At 41.1% G+C, this 17,817-nt stretch overlaps 1 protein-coding gene across 12 annotated transcripts in view; it reads left to right on the top strand.

Annotated features, from left to right (window-relative positions):
• NRXN1 (neurexin 1) overlaps window positions 1-17,817 on the top strand; it is a 1,323,847-nt gene that overhangs the window by 1,097,265 nt on the left and 208,765 nt on the right. For all 12 annotated transcript variants that reach the window (XM_045010133.1, XM_045010135.1, XM_045010134.1 and 9 more), the window contains one exon: window positions 1,488-1,659. In XM_045010133.1, coding sequence (XP_044866068.1) covers window positions 1,488-1,659 — 172 coding nt within the window. The remainder of the gene's footprint in view (window positions 1-1,487; window positions 1,660-17,817) is intronic.

Raw genomic sequence — 17,817 nt, forward strand, 5'->3', positions numbered from 1 at the left:
AGCTGAGGAAGGAGTGGAGCCAGAAAGGACTGGACTTCAAAAGATGAGGAGGTGAGGGACAGAGGAGTTATTGGACATCACTTCTGCAGCCTGTGGGTCTAGGGGAGTAATGGACAGAGAGGGCACAGATCAAAGCTGCATTGGAAGGACAGAGCCTCTTTTTGGAAATATCAAGAGGGTGAAGGAGATATGGGTTGTGAAGTGAGTTTCTTGGAGTAAATCTAATAAAAAAATAACTTTTGAGATAAAAAGTCATTTTCAGAAGCTATGAAACCATTTATAGAATTATTATTAACTCTACATATGCCTCTGATACCACACTGTTCAATATTTCCTTTTCACCTCAGTTTAATAACAGTCATTATTCACAAATGAAGTATATCTCCTGACTTTTGTAGAAAAAACCCCCATAACTTCTTTACTCACTATTTTTAATGAGCACACTGAAATACTTCATTAAGCTATAAATACCTCATTACAGATGCCTTCTCAATTATTAGACTATATTATGGTATTGAACCATTTATCCTTCTCAAAGAAGGTATAATCCTGTGCATGAATAAATCAGCAGTATATGTCTAGTGAAATCATCAGCAGTTTTTGTTTTGCAGAATTTATAAAAACAATATAAGCTTAGAATATTTCTCACACAGAAAATGAGGCTAAGAAATTTTAAATATTTCTAGATTTTCCTGAAAATTCTTCTGAAGGTTCCCTCTTCCCCAGGTTTTTGCCTGTGAAAAGAAATGCAAGGTATTAGGTTTATTCCTGTGAAATGTGGAGTTCCCTTAACTATCACTGAAATAACTATGGCCCTGATTCTGCATTTGTGTAGCTCCGATTGCAGGATCTGACCCTATGTCTATTTAAAGTGACAGACACTTCTCTTGCATTACAAATAAACTCCATCCCTCTATGGGTCTAATTCTGAAAATCCTTACTCACATCAGTCATCCATGCTCATTAGACTAGTCCTATTGACTTCCTCAGGACTGTTTTTGTGAGTATAGGTTAGGTTTGTGAGAAAGGGATTGTGAAAATGGGTCCCAGTTTTTCAAGCTGAAAGAAGTCCTTATTCTTCTTGCTGATGAAAGAGGAGCTAGTGCTGACTTTTCTATTTTTAAAGCCCATAAAATAAAGAAAGGTATCTGGTGCTCATCAAGAAGACTGGGGAACATAGGGAAGAAATTTACTTGAGCTTTTTTTTCTTTCATGGTGAGACCCACTGGGAAAAGGAGCATACTCAGTTGGTGAAAGTAACTGATTTGGAATATCAATTATCCATGAAAGAGATGTCCCAGATCAATGAACTGTCAGGAGTTTTGTCACTATCCCATGTAAGCCTTCAGAAGTTAAATCTGAGGAGAGAAGCTGTTGTTAGGAATTTTTCCCAGTACAACACACTCTAATTCTCACTAAAACAACTCTTAATTAGTACTTCTTCTTCTTCTTCTTCCTCCTCCTCTTCCTTTTTTTTTTTTAAACAGCACCAGGGAAAAATTGGAGTTAAGTTTAATGTTGGAACTGATGACATCTCTATCGAAGAGATCAACGCAATCATTAATGATGGAAAATACCATGTAGTACGTTTTACAAGAAGTGGTGGCAATGCCACATTACAGGTGGACAGCTGGCCAGTTATAGAACGTTACCCGGCAGGTAAGAAAGTAAACAAACATTTGTGGAAGAGGGGGTGGGGGCTTATTTGGAAATGTGATTTGCTTTGCTTATGTATTAATAAAATATTGACTCCTTCAAGATACTCTTGCAGTTAATTGGGTAGTCAAAGAGTCATGAACAGTTTGTGATGATGGCATTTCCTATCTTTTGTCAAATTTAAAACATCAGTGAAAATGGAGAAATGTAGATGTCAAGGCACAAAATAGACAAGTTCCTTTTTAAATTTGTTTTATTCTTTATTGGATCATTGTACTTAGACATGGAAAAGGCTTTGACAAAAGCAACATGATAAGCCCCCCAAAATGATTATGGGAAAATGTGTATTGAAGAAAATGTTGTCTGTGGTCTTTTAATAACATCAGGCTTTTATAGTGCTTTGAAACTTATGAAATCAACAGAAGTATTACAACAGATCTAGAAAGAGAAGAAAATACATCAGTTCTTAGCTACATACACAAATAATCAATTTAAAGCATATTTAGTTAAATACAATATATGGATTCAATCCTACAAAAGCTTTAGTCACATGAGTGGCCCCATTGACATCAATGGGGCCATTCACAAGAAGAAAGGGTTTCCAGGATCAGACCTGAATTTAGTATTCAAATGCTGTGCCTTGAAGAAGAATGTCTGCCATTAATATTATTAGTTTTTAAAGGCATCAGTTTTTCAGATATACAACATGTTTCTTATTTAAAATGAGTGTTGAGCCATTAGTGGTAATTTGCAAATCTGCACATTATCTGTGGACTATTTTTGTGAGTGTTTGTATTAGTAAATCAAAGGCAGAAAGCCGGAGATGTAAATGAAAGCTAGTCTGCTTAGCATATTTACTAGTTAATCTTTTTAGCTACAAATAAATGGTAGACTTTTTTATCTTTTAAAATAAAGAAAAAAAGACTTTCCTCTTCTTTATGGGTTTATATTTTAATTACAGAGGATATCAAATGCATCCCTTGTGCTAAGAATGAATTTATTATACTTGATTCAACTTTTTTTCCTTTGCATTTGAGAGGATCCTCTCAGTTTTATACCTCAGGAATAGAAAATTGCATAGGTGAACAGTCTCTTGTGGATCAAATCTGTGAAAATGTTCATATTTGAAACAAAAATGGTGTAGAAAATCTATACAAAAGGTGGGTCCACATAGCAAGGTCTGCGTGCCAATATGTTCAACAAACTAGCATAGCAACAAACTTTAGAATAGTGATATTATATCATAGAGAAAAGCATATTGTGTGTGTGTCTGTGTGTGTGTGTGTCTGTGTGTGTGTGTGCATGCGTGCGCATGATTTTCCCGAAAGCTTTTTAACTTTAACAGGGTTGGAGGGTAAGCGGAGCCTGGGATAAAGGGAAATGGAGTGGGACTTTAATGAGAAGAGTAAACAGGGCTTTTGGAGAGGGCAGAGGAAAGGGATGCTCATGTAGATTATTATTATTTTCCTTTACACTGGTTGCAATCTTTTGGGGCTCTAAAGTAGCCATCCACGACAATGCTAAGCAGCATCTGAGCCATGAAGGCAGTGGTATGGAAAAAGTCTGACTTTAGAGCAATATCCCGAACTCTAAGGAAAGAAACAAATGTTAACATACTGATAGCTCCATTTTGCAGAAATGAAAACATGCAACATAAGATGTGTAGTACTGGCACTTTAATATACAGGATACTCTAATGTTCCCATTTAAAAATAAGGAAATGACCATGCTGAAACAATACATCCAGAAAATGCCCAAGACTTCAGTTAGATTTTTTTAAACTTTCCAGAAATTTACAACATACCTAGATTTTTGTGCAAAAGATAGTGGCCAATTTCTCTAGTGGAATGTAAGATCATCTGAGAGTCACCTCTATGTGCTGCAGTACCAACAATGGTGAGTGCTAAAATGAGGACACTTTCCTTTTCATGAAAAATCTTATCTAGATTGTTATGTGGAGACAAGAGTTTCTAGATACTTTCTGTAAAATGATAAAACATTATTTGCAGTATTCTGTTTATATTTGCTGTCCCCACAGTAGCTATGGTTGAGGTCAATTAAAGCCACTCTTTCAGACAAAGCTCGGAATTTCCTTGCTTGTTTTATTGTTTGACTCACACACAACCATTGTAAGGCTTTAATTTTCCTTGAGTTTTTATCACTAACATCATATTGCCCTTCTTCGTGCAATAACATCGTCTTCAAAAGTTGTTTTCTTTCTTCCCCCCTTCTAACCAACATATCATCTTTCCATACTTCTGATTTTTCTCATGTTATTTCATCTAATGCTGAGCTTTTGCTATGCCTTTCTTCAGAATGGCGTAGTTTCTTCATATACTCGCACTGATATCTCAGTTTGAGATGCATCAAACCAGCTCAGAAGAGTGTGTATACCTCCAAACACGGAATAGTTCAGAAGTGTGCAGGACTGATTTTTTGCTAAATATGTAAGTGGTGCCATTTTGAGAGATATCACTCCAGCTCTCCTGAAAGCAGTATTTCTAGAAGTGAAGTCTTAAATATGTCAATCATTGCAGGTTGGCAAACACTGTTATATCTCCTGCTATATCTGTTTCAGAAGTGTTGCTGTTATTAGTACTTTAAGGATTGACAGGAACACTTAACCGTCCTGACTACCCAATGAACTAGCTGATATATCAGATGTTTGGTGGGTGGAGAAATAGTAAAGGATTCCTGCATTATGGGACATTAACTTTCATTTCAGTGCCCAAAGATATGGGTCTCTGCAGTTTCTGTTTTTTGAGATTTTTCTATCTAATTTTATAAAGCATCTCTCACCAAAATATTTAAACACAGATTTACCCCACTTCTTGCTTCTGTATTGTTTAATTAAGAATAAACCAGAGTAGCAGGTTAATTAATAAATCTGTTATTTTTAAATGTACAGTGGATCTCTTTTTCTCTAAAATATTTACAAACATCTTCCTTCCAGTTTCCTACAACATGCCACATGATTCATTCTCCTTCTATTACCGGTACTTTACAAAAGAAAGATTATATTCTGAGTTATAATGTTTTAGTCTAAAACAGGGGTAGGCAACCTATGGCACCATGCAAGCTGATTTTAAGTGGCACTCACACTGCCTGGGTCCTGGCCACCGATCTGGGGGGCTCTGCATTTTAATTTAATTTTAAATGAAGCTTCTTAAACATTTTAAAAACCTTATTTACTTTACACACAACAATACTTTAGTTATATATTATAGACTTATAGAAAGAGACCTTCTAAAAACATTAAAATGTATTACTGGCACGCAAAACCTTCAATTAGAGTGAATAAATGAAGACTCGGCACACCACATCTGAAAGGTTGCTGACCCCTGATCTAAAAGATATTGGGTGAAGATTTTCCACGAGGAAACCTGTGCTTACAGACAGGTTTGTTTTAATTTCATTGCCTGTGTAGTATCTTAGCTACCTTCCATTTTGCCAGAGGCCTGGTCTACACTAGGACTTTAATTCGAATTTAGCAGCGTTAATTCGAATTAACCGCGCACCCGTCCACACCAGGAAGCCATTTAATTCGACCTAGAGGGCTCTTTAGTTTGAATTTGGTACTCCACCCCGACGAGGGGAGTAGCGCTAAATTCGACATGGCTATGTCGAATTAGGTTAGGTGTGGATGCAAATCGAACTTAGTAGCTCCGGGAGCTATCCCACACTGCACCACTCTGTTGACGCTCTGGACAGCAGTCCGAGCTTGGATGCTCTGACCAGCCACACAGGAAAAGTCCTGGGAAAATTTGAATTCCTTTTCCTGTCTGGACAGTTAGAATCTCATTTCGTGGTTGGACATCGGGGCGAGCTTAGCAGCACCGGCAGCGATGCAGAGCTCTCCAGCAGAGGAGTTCATGTAATCTCTGAATAGAAAGAGGGACCCAGCATAGACTGACCGGGAACTCTTGGATCTGATCGGTGTGTGGGGCGAGGAGTCTGTGCTTTCGGAGCTGCGCTCCAAAAAACGGAATGCAAAGACCTACGAGAAGGTCTCCAAAGCCATGAGAGACAGAGGATACAGCCGGGATGCAACGCAGCGCCGCGTGAAAATCAAGGACCCCAGACAAGGCTACCAAAAAATCAAAGCGGCAAACGGACGCTACGGAGCCTGCCACCACTGCCCCACCAGTGACCATGGACTCTGAAGATGGGACAGTGTCGACGGCCAGTTCCTCGGCGATGTTCGCGGACGGGGAAGATGAGGAAGGGTTTGTGGAGGACGAGGCAGGCGACAGCGCTTACAACGCTGGTTTCCCCGACAGCCAGGATCTCTTCATCACCGTCACGGAGATCCCCTACCAACCCTCCCCGGCCATTAACCCGGATCCTGAATCAGGGGAAGGAGCAGTCGGTAAGTGCTTTAACCATGTAAACTTTTATTCTTAATATAACAGGAATCTGAAGTATGTGAAAAGGAGGTCTCTCTATATATGGGGATAGAACAGAAATCCTCCAGGGAGATCTCCACGAAGCTCTCCTGGAGGTAATCGAAAAGCCTCTGCAGGAGGTTCCTGGGGAGAGCTGCCTTATTGGGTGCTCCGTGGTAGCACACTTTTCCGTGCGAGGCTTTCATGAGGTACTCAGGGAGCATTGCCTCCCCGAGCACGGCTGCATAGGCCCCTGGTTTGTGCTGGCTTTCACGCAGCATGCGCTCTCTATCTCCTTCAGTGACCGTCCTCAGGGTGATCTCGCTCGGAGACTCCTGCATCTAATTAGGGGAATTACTGTAATGTTACGCCTGGTCCAAAGTATTTTTAAAAAATCTCCGGACAGACGGCATAGCAGAGACTCAGCACGCTGCTGCGTGACGAGCGTAACGGAAAGCCAAAGAATCAAATGGACGCTCATGGAGGGAGGGGGGACTGAGGATGCAAGGTATCCCACAGTTCCTGCTGTCTCCGAAAAGCATTTGCATTCTTGGCTGAGCTCCAAATGCTTCTAGGGTCAAACACAGTGTCCGCGGTGGGTCAGGGCATAGCTCGGCAATTTACGCACCCCCCCCCCACCCCCAGAAGTGAAAGGGAAAACAATCCTCTCTTGACTCTTTTACATGTCACCGTATCTTTACTGAATGCTGCAGATAGATGCGATGCTGCAGCACTCAACACCAATATCCTTGCTCCCCCCCCCCGCCATGGGTGGCTGACGGTACAATATGACTGATATCCATCGTCATCATCAGCCTATTGGCACATGGGGCAGTGCAAAAGGACTGGTAACCATGCCGACTAGCATCGGTAAGGTCAATCAAGGGCGCCTGGTCCTAATTTTTCGTGGTAGATGGTACAGTATGGCTGATAACCATCGTCATCATAGCAACAGGGGGCTGAGCTTCATCAGCCCCCACCCTTCATGTGTAAAGAAAAGATTCAATTGCCCCTGGACTAGCAGCGCGATGCTGGGCTCCTCTCCTCCACACTTCTTAATGTCCTGTCTGGACTATCATAGCAGCTGGAGGCTGCCTTCCACTCATTTCTCACTAACAAGTCACTGTGTCTTATTCCTGCATTCTTTATTACTTCATCACACAAGTGGGGGGACAATGCTATGGTAGCCCAGGAAGGCTGGGGGAAGAATGGAATGAACAGGTGGGGTTGTTGCAGGAGCACCCCCTGTGAATAGCATACAGCTCATAATCTATGCAGGATCTGACACAGAGCAGCTGTGCTCTCTGGTTCTATGATACAGTGGTTCTCTAGTACACTTGCCCATATTCTAGGCAGGACTGATTCTATTTTTAGATACCAAAAAGGAGGGATTGACTCAGGGAGTCATTCCCAATTTTGGCTTTTGCGCCCCTGGCTAAGAGCAGCCAGGGGCACTTATGACAGCAGCAAATGGTGCAGTGCAAAAGGACTGGTAACCATGACCATCTTATTACCAATTTATGGTATGGTAGATGGTACAGTATGGCTGGTAACCATATCTGCTGTCATGCAAAAGCAAAAGCATGCTGCTGTGTAGCGCTGCTGGACCGCCTCTGTCAGCGGCATCTAGTACACATACGGTGACAGGCACAAAAGGCAAAACAGGCTCCATGGTTTCCACACTGTGGCGTCTGCCAGGGCAATCCAGGGAAAACGGGCTTGAAATGATTGTCTGCTGTAGCTTTCCCGGAGGAAGGGATGACTGATGACATTTACCCAGAACCACCCGCGAAAATGGTTTTTGCCCCATCAGGCACTGGGATCTCAACCCAGAATTCACAGAGACAGACTAGACTGTGTTCATTGTTCGCAAAAATGTATCTTTGCAAGGAATTCACTCCCTTTTTCCCATCACACAGCTTGGACTGTCTCCAGACCTGCCACAGCATCCCCCTCACAGAGGCTGGCAAAGATTAGGCGGCGAAAGAAAAAGACACGGGACGAGATGTTCGCTGAACTTATGGGGTGCTCCCGAGACGAGGCGGACTAGCAGAGCCAGTGGAGGGAGACCCTCTCTCTGTACCAGCGCTCACACAGCGAACGGGAGGAGAGGTGGCGTGAGGAAGACAAGCAGGCGACTCAAACGCTGCTTGGACTAATGAGGGAGCAAACGGACATGCTCCGGCGCCTTGTGCATGTTCTGCAGGACCTCCGGCAGGAGGACAGAGCCCCCCTGCAGTGTATCTGCAACCGCCCTCCCCCGCCACAAAGTCCCATACCCCCCTCACCCAAAATAACCAGAAGGAGGGGCGCCAGAGGCCGTGAAAACTGTCACTGCACCCCAGCAGAGTGCTCAAGTACCCAAAAGCTCTCATACCCTAAATTTTGAGAAGTCCTTTCCTTCCCGCCTCACCCAAGCCCCCATCCCAGTTTCATCCCCTAACTGTCTAGTTGATAATAAAAAATACTTTTCTGTTAATTACTGTTTCCGTCATGTTCTTTTAGAGGAGACTGTGTTTGAATGGGGGGAAGGGGGTTGGTAATTGGACAGGACAATCACCTTTACCAGGGTACAGACATGGGGGCAGGATCAGCAGCAGGTCACACACACAGTGCAGTCAGTACGCACCCTGGTCGGTATGGGAGGTCGTTTGCAGGTTCTGTGTGTGGGGGGGTACGTGACTTTGTAGCGGGGGAGGGGGGTTACAGATCTCATGCAACAGTCCCTGTCCTGGACCACAGAGCCACGCAGCAGAGGAATCTGTATCCGTCCTCCCCCGCCAAAAGGCCACATAGCCCCCGCACACAGAGTCCCAAAAAGGAGGGATGGCAGGCTCCGTTGAAACATCCAGTCCGGCACTGCAGACCGCTCTGGGAGCAGGAGCCTGTCATTCCTCGAGTTTACAGGCGGTCTTTACATCACTGCACACCCTACCCAGCACAGTCCGTGTCCCAGTTTCAACCCTGTAACGCAAAGTCATCAATAAAGAAACCTTTGTAAAGTTACAGTGGAACATGTATTTTATTTTTAAACGTGTGTTGGAAGTTGGGGAAGCGGGGTGGGCGGGGTATGTAACTGCAGATGCTAGTCAACAGTCACTTGGTAAAGAAACAGGGGTAGGTTCAGCTTCTCTGTAAAGAAACTGAACAGTCACAGGTCACGCTGCTCACTGCTCGCTGGTACTTGAAGAGTTCCTTGTCGCTGTGCAAGGCGCCTGCACAGAGCTTCATGAGCCAGGGCATTAGCGGGTAGGCTGGGTCCCCGATGATCACTATAGGCATCTGCACATCCCCAAGACTTATTTTGTGGTCTGGGAAGAAACTACCTTCCTGCAGGCGTCTAAACAGACCAGAGTTCCTGAAAACACGCACGTCATGAACTTTGCCTGGCCACCCGACGTTGATGTTGGTAAAACGTCCCCCATGGTCCACCAGTGCTCGCAGCACCATTGAAAAGTAGCCCTATTTCTCAGCAGCTGACTGTGGAAGAGGTGGACGATAAGGTGCGAGGAGTTGACAACGGCCATAACTGCAGCGGGATCCGTGCTCAAAGTGCTGTGGCGCCCGCGCTGTCACTGAGCAGAAAAATGCACGAACAGATTGCCCGCAGGCGCTTTCAGGGAGGGAGGGAGGGAGGGCGTGATTGACGGTTCAATGATGACAGTTACCAAAAACCACCATCGACACATTTTTCCCCCCAGCATGCATTGGGGGGAAATCCCAGAATTCCAATGGGCAGCGGGGAGTGCGGGAACTGTGGGATAGCTTCCCACAGTGCACCGCTTCCAGAGTCGACACTGGCCCCGTTACTGTGGACTCACACAGTCGAACTAGTGTATTTAGTGTGGATACACAACTTCGACTTCATAAGGTCGATTCCACAAGTTCTAATTAAATTGATTCGAAATAGTCTTGTAGTGTAGACATACCCAGAGTGTTGTTCTTTCTCTTATTGTGCCTCTTAGCAATTTTACAATAAACAATTAGAATTTGTAGATAACTAAACAGTGTAGCTAACACTTCATGCTAGGCTATCATTCGCTCCCTATATGTTTACTAGAAGTCAGAAAAACATGCTTTGAAGTGATCATATAAATTCTTCCCAAAATAAACTGTAAAATAAATATTATATTTAATAAAATACATATGTGCATGCACACACATAGTGTGTGTGTGTTTATGCTGATATTTGTAGAGGAGGATGTGAACACACGTAAACATATATAAATTTGAATTCTGTTTCTTTACAGGCATAACAAAATAAAAGCAAAGATTGGAAAAATGGGAAAGATGTAGCCAAAGAAAATATAGAAACAAAAATAATATATAAATTTATACAACAAATTGTATTACAGAAGAGACGTACCCTTCCTTTTCCTGCTAAAGTATCTAGCAGCTAACTTAATCAGTGCCTTAAGGCCTCTTTAGTCACCTCCCAGCCAGTGAGATTTGGCACCAGACCTGGCCTTTTTTTGAGTCTTCTCTGCAATAACCAGTACATTAGATATGGGCAAACTGGTATCTAGGCACAAAGCTGTTGTCCCAGAGGAGACAGAGAGGGGCCTGGTACTGCAGGATGAGATAAGTGATATGCCAGTAGAGCCTGGAATGGGCAAACTTCCATTTCCAGACAACCATCATGGATCTCTAGCCCACCTTAACCATCTTAGAAAAACATAGCTGAAACACAGCTGTCCCTGTCTTCTGTACTGTGAAGCACCCCTTGCCAATGCCCTGTCTAACTCCTCTAGGTCTGACACTATTACAGTCTCTCCAACACAGGTAACACAAGAAAAGCTGCCAAAAAACACTCCCAGAAAGAGCAGTTTCCATACCACTGAAGCAGATAGGACCTGCATAGTGACTGCGTGATACAGATCCTGCTGGGGTTATGATCAAGCCAAGCCTTCTAGGAACCTGCACACCCAAGATCACTTGTATGAGTTAGAAAACACAGCTATGCTGGCATAAGATTAAAGTCCAATGTGGTATTGTGTGTGGTGACATGCCCTTCTGGATTAATGCAGCTGAGAACTTGGGTATGAGTCACGTAGTAAAGGCTAAGAATCCTGAAAACCCAATGTTGTCCTAGGGCCTCTCTCAAGATCTTAAAGTTATCAATCTTTCTGCTAAACCCAAAGCCATCATGACTAGATCTCATCTAGATGCTCAGACCCTCTCCACCTGGAAATGAGTGTTTAGAGTTAGACATCATAGCACACACATGTGCACACGCTGCATAACCTTAGGAGATTTTTTGGGCCAGGCTGTTAATATGGATCACTAATTGAGTAGGAACTGCTTGTCTATATATTTCTTCCTCCACATCATAACTTCATTATGACTAGAAAAAAATCCCAAATGGGTGATATCCTATAGCAGTCCCAAACCAGCCCATGCAGTGTCCATTACTCTGCACACCACTGTCCTTGGAAATATACTCCCAATCCAAAGTCCCACCACCACATCTGAATAGACTTGAAGGTCTGTTGCTAGGATCCCTTCTGATTGCCAGGAAAGATCATTCATCTCCTTCAGAACCATTCCCAATCTTGCAATTGATCCTTCATTTCCCTGGGTAGTCTAATGAGTGGGAAACATATTTTACCACCAGTTGTGACTGCCTCCACACAGGTTCAGAATGCCCAACACGGGATGATGACATGAAATGTGGATGCCTACACAATGACTGCATCTGCTCCAGGATAATCTTGCAATCACCTAGAGCTATTACCATCAGCTCATGGAGCTTCAGAATGTTCTTCATGTTAAGACAGTATAGATCTGCCAGGGTGTCCAATTTGATCCCAAGTGAGATGTTACAATTGCTGTCTGAACTCACAAATTTAGAGGAGTAGCGCCCCATTGCTTGTAGGGAGCAAGACCCCAGAAGAAGCATAGTCCAAAGGAAAATGGCCGCTGAGCTGGAGAAACCAGGAGCAGACATCAGATATAAAGGGTCTTACTGCCCATTCCCAAACTTGTGGCCACTGTAAGGTAGGCATAATCCCCTCCTCCCCATCAGATGGAGCATCCATAGTCCCTATGCCCTTTGTCACTTAGGCTCTGAAAACTAATGTGGGACCAGTGAAACTAGGCCTGCTCGTTAAACTCCAGTTCTTCCCAGGGAATTACTATTATGCAGAGAGGGCAGGAGACATGATGAACTCCCAGGAACCCTCCACCTAGTGAAACAGAGAAAGTAAAATGCACACTATGGGTAAACATTTGTGTGCAAAAGGGAGTGTCATCTCTCTACTTGGATCTAGGAGGCATCTGGTCCATGGTTCTGTAGTTCTTTGGTTTACCCAATAGAGGTTAATCTTGCGATACTTGGGAGGCAAAACTCATCAATGTGCTGTAATGAATTTCACACGTTCAAGAAGTCAGCTTTCCTGGGATTCTATTAATCTGACTTCTATACCTGGGAACTTCCACAGGTAACTCCCATTACTGCTAAATCTATTGTAGATCGATAGAACGGATAAAGGAGAACCAGTGAATAACATTTATTTTGACTTTCACAAAGCCCTTTGTTAAAGTCCCTCACAAGAAGCTATTCAGGCAGAAAGCAAGGTGCCATGGGGGGAAAGGTAAAGTTTTTTCATAGATCATAAACTGGCTAAGAGACTGAAAGCACAGGGCCAGATTCTCAGCTGGTTTAAATCATTTGTGTAAATCCATTCACTGCAATGGAGCTATGCTGATTTATACCATAGACAATATATTTATTACTAATATTGAAAAGGGATGGAACATTGAGATGGCAATAGTTATAGATTACACAAATTTAGGTTAGTCTATACTGGAGAAGACAGCACAGGGACCTGTAAAGATAGGCGAATCGGCATCACAATAGCAGGTGGAAATCACAGTTGATGCATGGAATGTAATTCACACTGGTGGGATAATTACTACTGTTGGGATCTAAATTAACTGTAACGACTCCGGACAAAGACCAAAGTGAAAACCTCCTCTCAGTGTGCAGTAATGGTCAAAAAAGCAAACGTGATCTTAGAATGCATAAAGAATGGGATAAAAACAATACTGAAAATATAAAATTATTATATAAATCAGTGGCACACTCTCACCTGGAATACTGTGTTCAGTTCTTGTCGCCTTACCTCAAAAAATTATAGCAGAAATAAAGGGGTTAAGAGAAGGGTGACAACATTTATTAAAGACATGGAGAAAATTCCCTATGAGGAGTGACTGAAACAACTGGAGCCACTTAGTTTAGCAAAAAGAATAGGAGTACTTGTGGCACCGTAGAGACTAACAAATTTATTGTAGCATAAGCTTTCATGGGCTACAGCTCACTTCATCGGATGCATGAAGTTTAGCAAGGAAGTGGAAATAAGGGATATTGTAGGGGTATATAATAGAATAAATGATATAAAGTAAATTGAATACTCCTTGTTAGACTTGTCTCATAATACAAGATCAGGAGAACATTCATAGGAACTGAAACATTTAAAAAAGAGAAAAGGAAAGGTTTTTTTTAAATAGTCCATAATTAACCATTTACTCACTGCCACAAAATATCAGGAGCCTAGTGGGATTCAGGAAGCCAAGAGCTTAAAAGAATTCAGAAAAATCTGGATATTTATAGGGATACCAGGAACATCCTTACAATTACAATAAGCCAACAACTAATTTATGGAGTTAAGGATGAAATTGCCTTGATGGGCATGTGATTCCGCAATTGTCCATTACTGGTTTCTTTCATCTTCCTCTGAAGCATTTGGTACTGACCATTGCTTGCTCATATGTGACAATTCCTATGTTCCTGTGTGAGATTAGGCCCCTTTTTCAATGTCATTTCACAGATCATGTAAAAGATCGGTGGTAATAAAAATAGCAGTGTACTTTCCCCTCATATTTTGTTAGATCATCTTCTGATGGAAGTGATATAAGTTCAATGAAAAAAAAAAGCTTTAAAAGATTACAACATTTTCTATCCTTCAATCATTTTTATTTAAAGAGGCTGGCTACTGCCCAAACAAGAGTTTGCAGTAAGTCTCTTCTTAAAAAGTGGTTTCAATAAATTTCCTCAAATCAGCTTTTTAATTTGACAGATTATCAGAATTTTCTGTCAGATAATGCTATATAATAATGTTTCTCTGAGTCTGCAGACAGATTTTCTTTTTTATTTTTTTTTCATCATAGATATCCTGGTAAAATGCAAAGGTTCATCTCTTCTTAGACTTGATAGATTCTGTAATTAAATTCAGATTTTGATAAAATATGTGGTTTGGTTGTCATTACTTTATCACAGAAGGTATAACATATTTCAGTTAAATGCAATAAAATGACACAATGCTTCTAGTAAAGAAGGAGGAAGAAAATGTCAAATGAGCAGTTTTCACAAAGAACAGTTATAAAATAGAAGAAACAGATCTGTATTCATTTTTGCTTTATGACAAAGGATGGTAAATATAACTGATTATAGTAATTAGATATGGGGTGAGGTGGAAACTGAAATCCCTAACAACATCACAGGGTCCCTAGGGATTCCTATAACTGTTAGAGGAAATGGGAGGAAGTGGAGAATTAAACAGATCTATAAGGAAAGCTTCTGTAAAAGCTAGTCGCACTGGACATATCAGAAGCATCCTAAGAAGACCACTGTCTGTTAATGATTTCCCTAAGTCAGACTGCAAAGCCTGAAATGTCAGCCATATGTGGAGAATCTTTTCTTCAGCAGTAATCTGTTTAATGTCCTTGCCATCACATTTTCACATTTAACTCATCATTTCATGATTTACAAAACCCAGTAGGGTACATTAAAATTGCTTAGCCAAATCTGGAAGAGCTTCATAAATGAAAAGAAAAATACAGTACTAAATATTTTGTCAAATGTTTTTAGTTACCTTACAGCTTCCTTCATATTTTTGGATTCACTTCACACACATATATATTTGGGACACTGATTCTGCAATTATTTTCTTTCTCCATATGAGGGCCACAGGCATCAGGACAAAATTATAGACCAATGCCAATCCCCCAGATGTATTATTTATTTATTTATTTCATGAAATAGTGCTCTATTTCTCTATCCTTTCAACCTGGCCTCATCTAGTTCACCTTACTCGCATGAGTATTTTACTGACGGCATTGGACCCACTTGTGTGAATAAGGAGAATAGATTTGGGGGCCTCATTCTGCAAATTTGTAGTCACTTAATTTATCATATTGGATTCTGTGTCATCTAATCACTCATGTAGATAATAATACAAGCTAGCATTTAGATAGTGCACTTCATCTGTGAAAAGCAGAGCACTTTGCAAAGGAGGGTAAATATCATTATCCCTATTGTCCAGTTGCATCTTTAGCTTGCTTGCTCGATGTTACACAGTGAGTCATAGAACACAGGTCTCCCTACTCCCTGTCTCATGCCTATTCCCCATTGACTTCAGTGGTACTTCTTGTGTGTGAGTAAGGACTTCTTACATGAGTAAGGACTTGCAGCATTAGGCCTTTGACCCTGATTTAGACCACTTACCTAATGGGAGAGCACAAAGGTTGCACTAAAACTTATATTAATGCTGCTCCACTGTCAGCCAATAGAGTATGCAAGAGAGCAGTATGATAGATGCACTCTTTACCCAAATTAAACATGTCACTTTTGTGATGGAGCTAGTTTTGGTTAGTTCCTGGAGCAACTGTCAAGTTGCTGTGAGACCTGAGCTTTTCTCAAGACAGCACAAATCAGTGCTGTGCTGAGCCCTTCAGCCAAACAATTTCTTATCTAAAATATGAAACACAAAATTAATTAATCTATAATGACATTGTATTTGAGTTGTTCCCCCAGATATGAGGTGTTCTTATTTTGATCACATTTGTACATGAGTCCCTGGTTATATTTTACTGGTGTTGTGAAGTGTGACAGCAGAATTATACCTGTTCTTCAGCAGTTCTTCAGCAGTTCTTCAGGTCAAGAACTTCTATTAAGCTAACTAATTCAAAAACAGGCAATATAATTCATATCAGAATAGGCAAAATGACACTCTTCTTTGTCCCAGATAAAATTTCAAGAGACCTAACCTAAGTTACTCAGGGGTCCATGAAGATATTCATCTCTCACTTGTGTGTGTTCATGCATATGCACACCATGCAGCTTCATCTCTCTTGTACTACCATTCTTGACTCTTTTTCTTTACATTACATCAGGCTGCTTCCACTGCAGCATATTTAGTCTTGGCACAGTCTTAAGCCTTGCCAGTTAAGCAAGAAAAGCATATTTTAGAAAGGTGACCTCCGGAACCTTTAGTTTACCATGTTTTCAAAATGACAACTCCATTGTAACCAATTCTGCAGCACTATTTAATCATATCATACAATTAGAAAAAAAGTGTGAGCCTGGCTCTTCTTTTTTGATCTTTCCAGGAGTAAATTACCTTGATTCAAAGTAAGGTATAGTAGTTATTCTGAACTAGAGGGTCATTTTGGTAGCATATCCCACCCATCAGGAAAAAATGGATGGCTTCCGTGATTTATCTGATCTAATGCTCTTATAAACTCAGCAATAGTCATATTCTGCATAATGCCCAATCTCCAATAAAGTTTATGTAGAGGTTTAACATACACCTGTATACCAGAGGCACAATTACTACTATTTCTTTACAATCTGTGAACCTGTTTCTGGTCTCTCACCCATGTACATTGGAGAAACTCAATTAAAGGCAGTGGAATTGCACAGATAAATTGGTGTAATTTAGATTTGAATCAGGCCTATAAACTTTTGTCTTTAGTGCTGCATTAAGTTTAGTGGGCACTAAAAAGTTGAATATGAAACAAAAAGTTGTACACATAAAGGCAAAATTGATTTTCCCCAATACAAAACTGATTAGTAATAATAGGTTACTTTATTTATAACTTCAGGATTGTAGCTGCCTAAAAGGGAGAGGGATAATTCCAGAAAAATAAATATGCTCTGTTCAAAAGGACACACAATGCTAAAGGTTTCATTTAATGATGATTGTATATGGCATGCACTCTATTAAAATAGGATATAATATTACTTTACAGCTCTTTTAATCCCCAAGTGCTTTTCAGCTTAGAGTCACAGTCTTGCATTCTTGTCTCATGCAAATTCCCACTGAAGTTGTGTGTCTCTAAGAGAATGTTAAGAATGCACTGCTAATTACTCAAAATCAGGAAATGACAAGGTGTGTGTGTGTGCAGAAGCCAAATTTGTAAAGAAAGTATGTAGGTGCAATTTGTGCCCCCCATCTCTCACCAGAAATATTACCCAGTCACATTCATAATCCCAAAGTAGGTGGATGTTTCTTCTAAAATAAGCAGTGAAATAGTTAAATTCTCATCAGCAGGTTTAAGTCAAAGTCTTGTTGAGAGGAATAAGCACCGCCTCAAAAGGACTCAGCCAAAGAGAATTCCTTTGTCCCTTTACCTTTGTTACCTGCTATCACTTCATAGGCAGAATGACCATGAATTTTCTGTCCACAAATCAAAATGGGATGGCCTTCTGATTTTATCAAAAATGGGTATTTAATATTTTGCTTTATTGATAGTAGCAACCCACCTTTAATGATCTTTTAAATCTTAAGTGGGTATATTTCAGTCTTAGCCCTGAACATTGATTTCTACGTTCTAGATAAAATCTTGAGTGTAAATGTTCAGTTTTGTACAAGGGAATAGCAGCATCTATGTGTATGCATTAATAACAATGAGAATAATCAGTATAACTCACAGTTTACCACGTTGAAACTGTGCCGGCTAGTTATTGATTTCAAGCCAATAAATTCACTTGAAG

The sequence above is a fragment of the Mauremys mutica genome, chromosome 3 (genome assembly GCF_020497125.1).
Source record: "Mauremys mutica isolate MM-2020 ecotype Southern chromosome 3, ASM2049712v1, whole genome shotgun sequence".
In the NCBI taxonomy this organism is placed as follows: Eukaryota; Metazoa; Chordata; order Testudines; family Geoemydidae; genus Mauremys; species Mauremys mutica.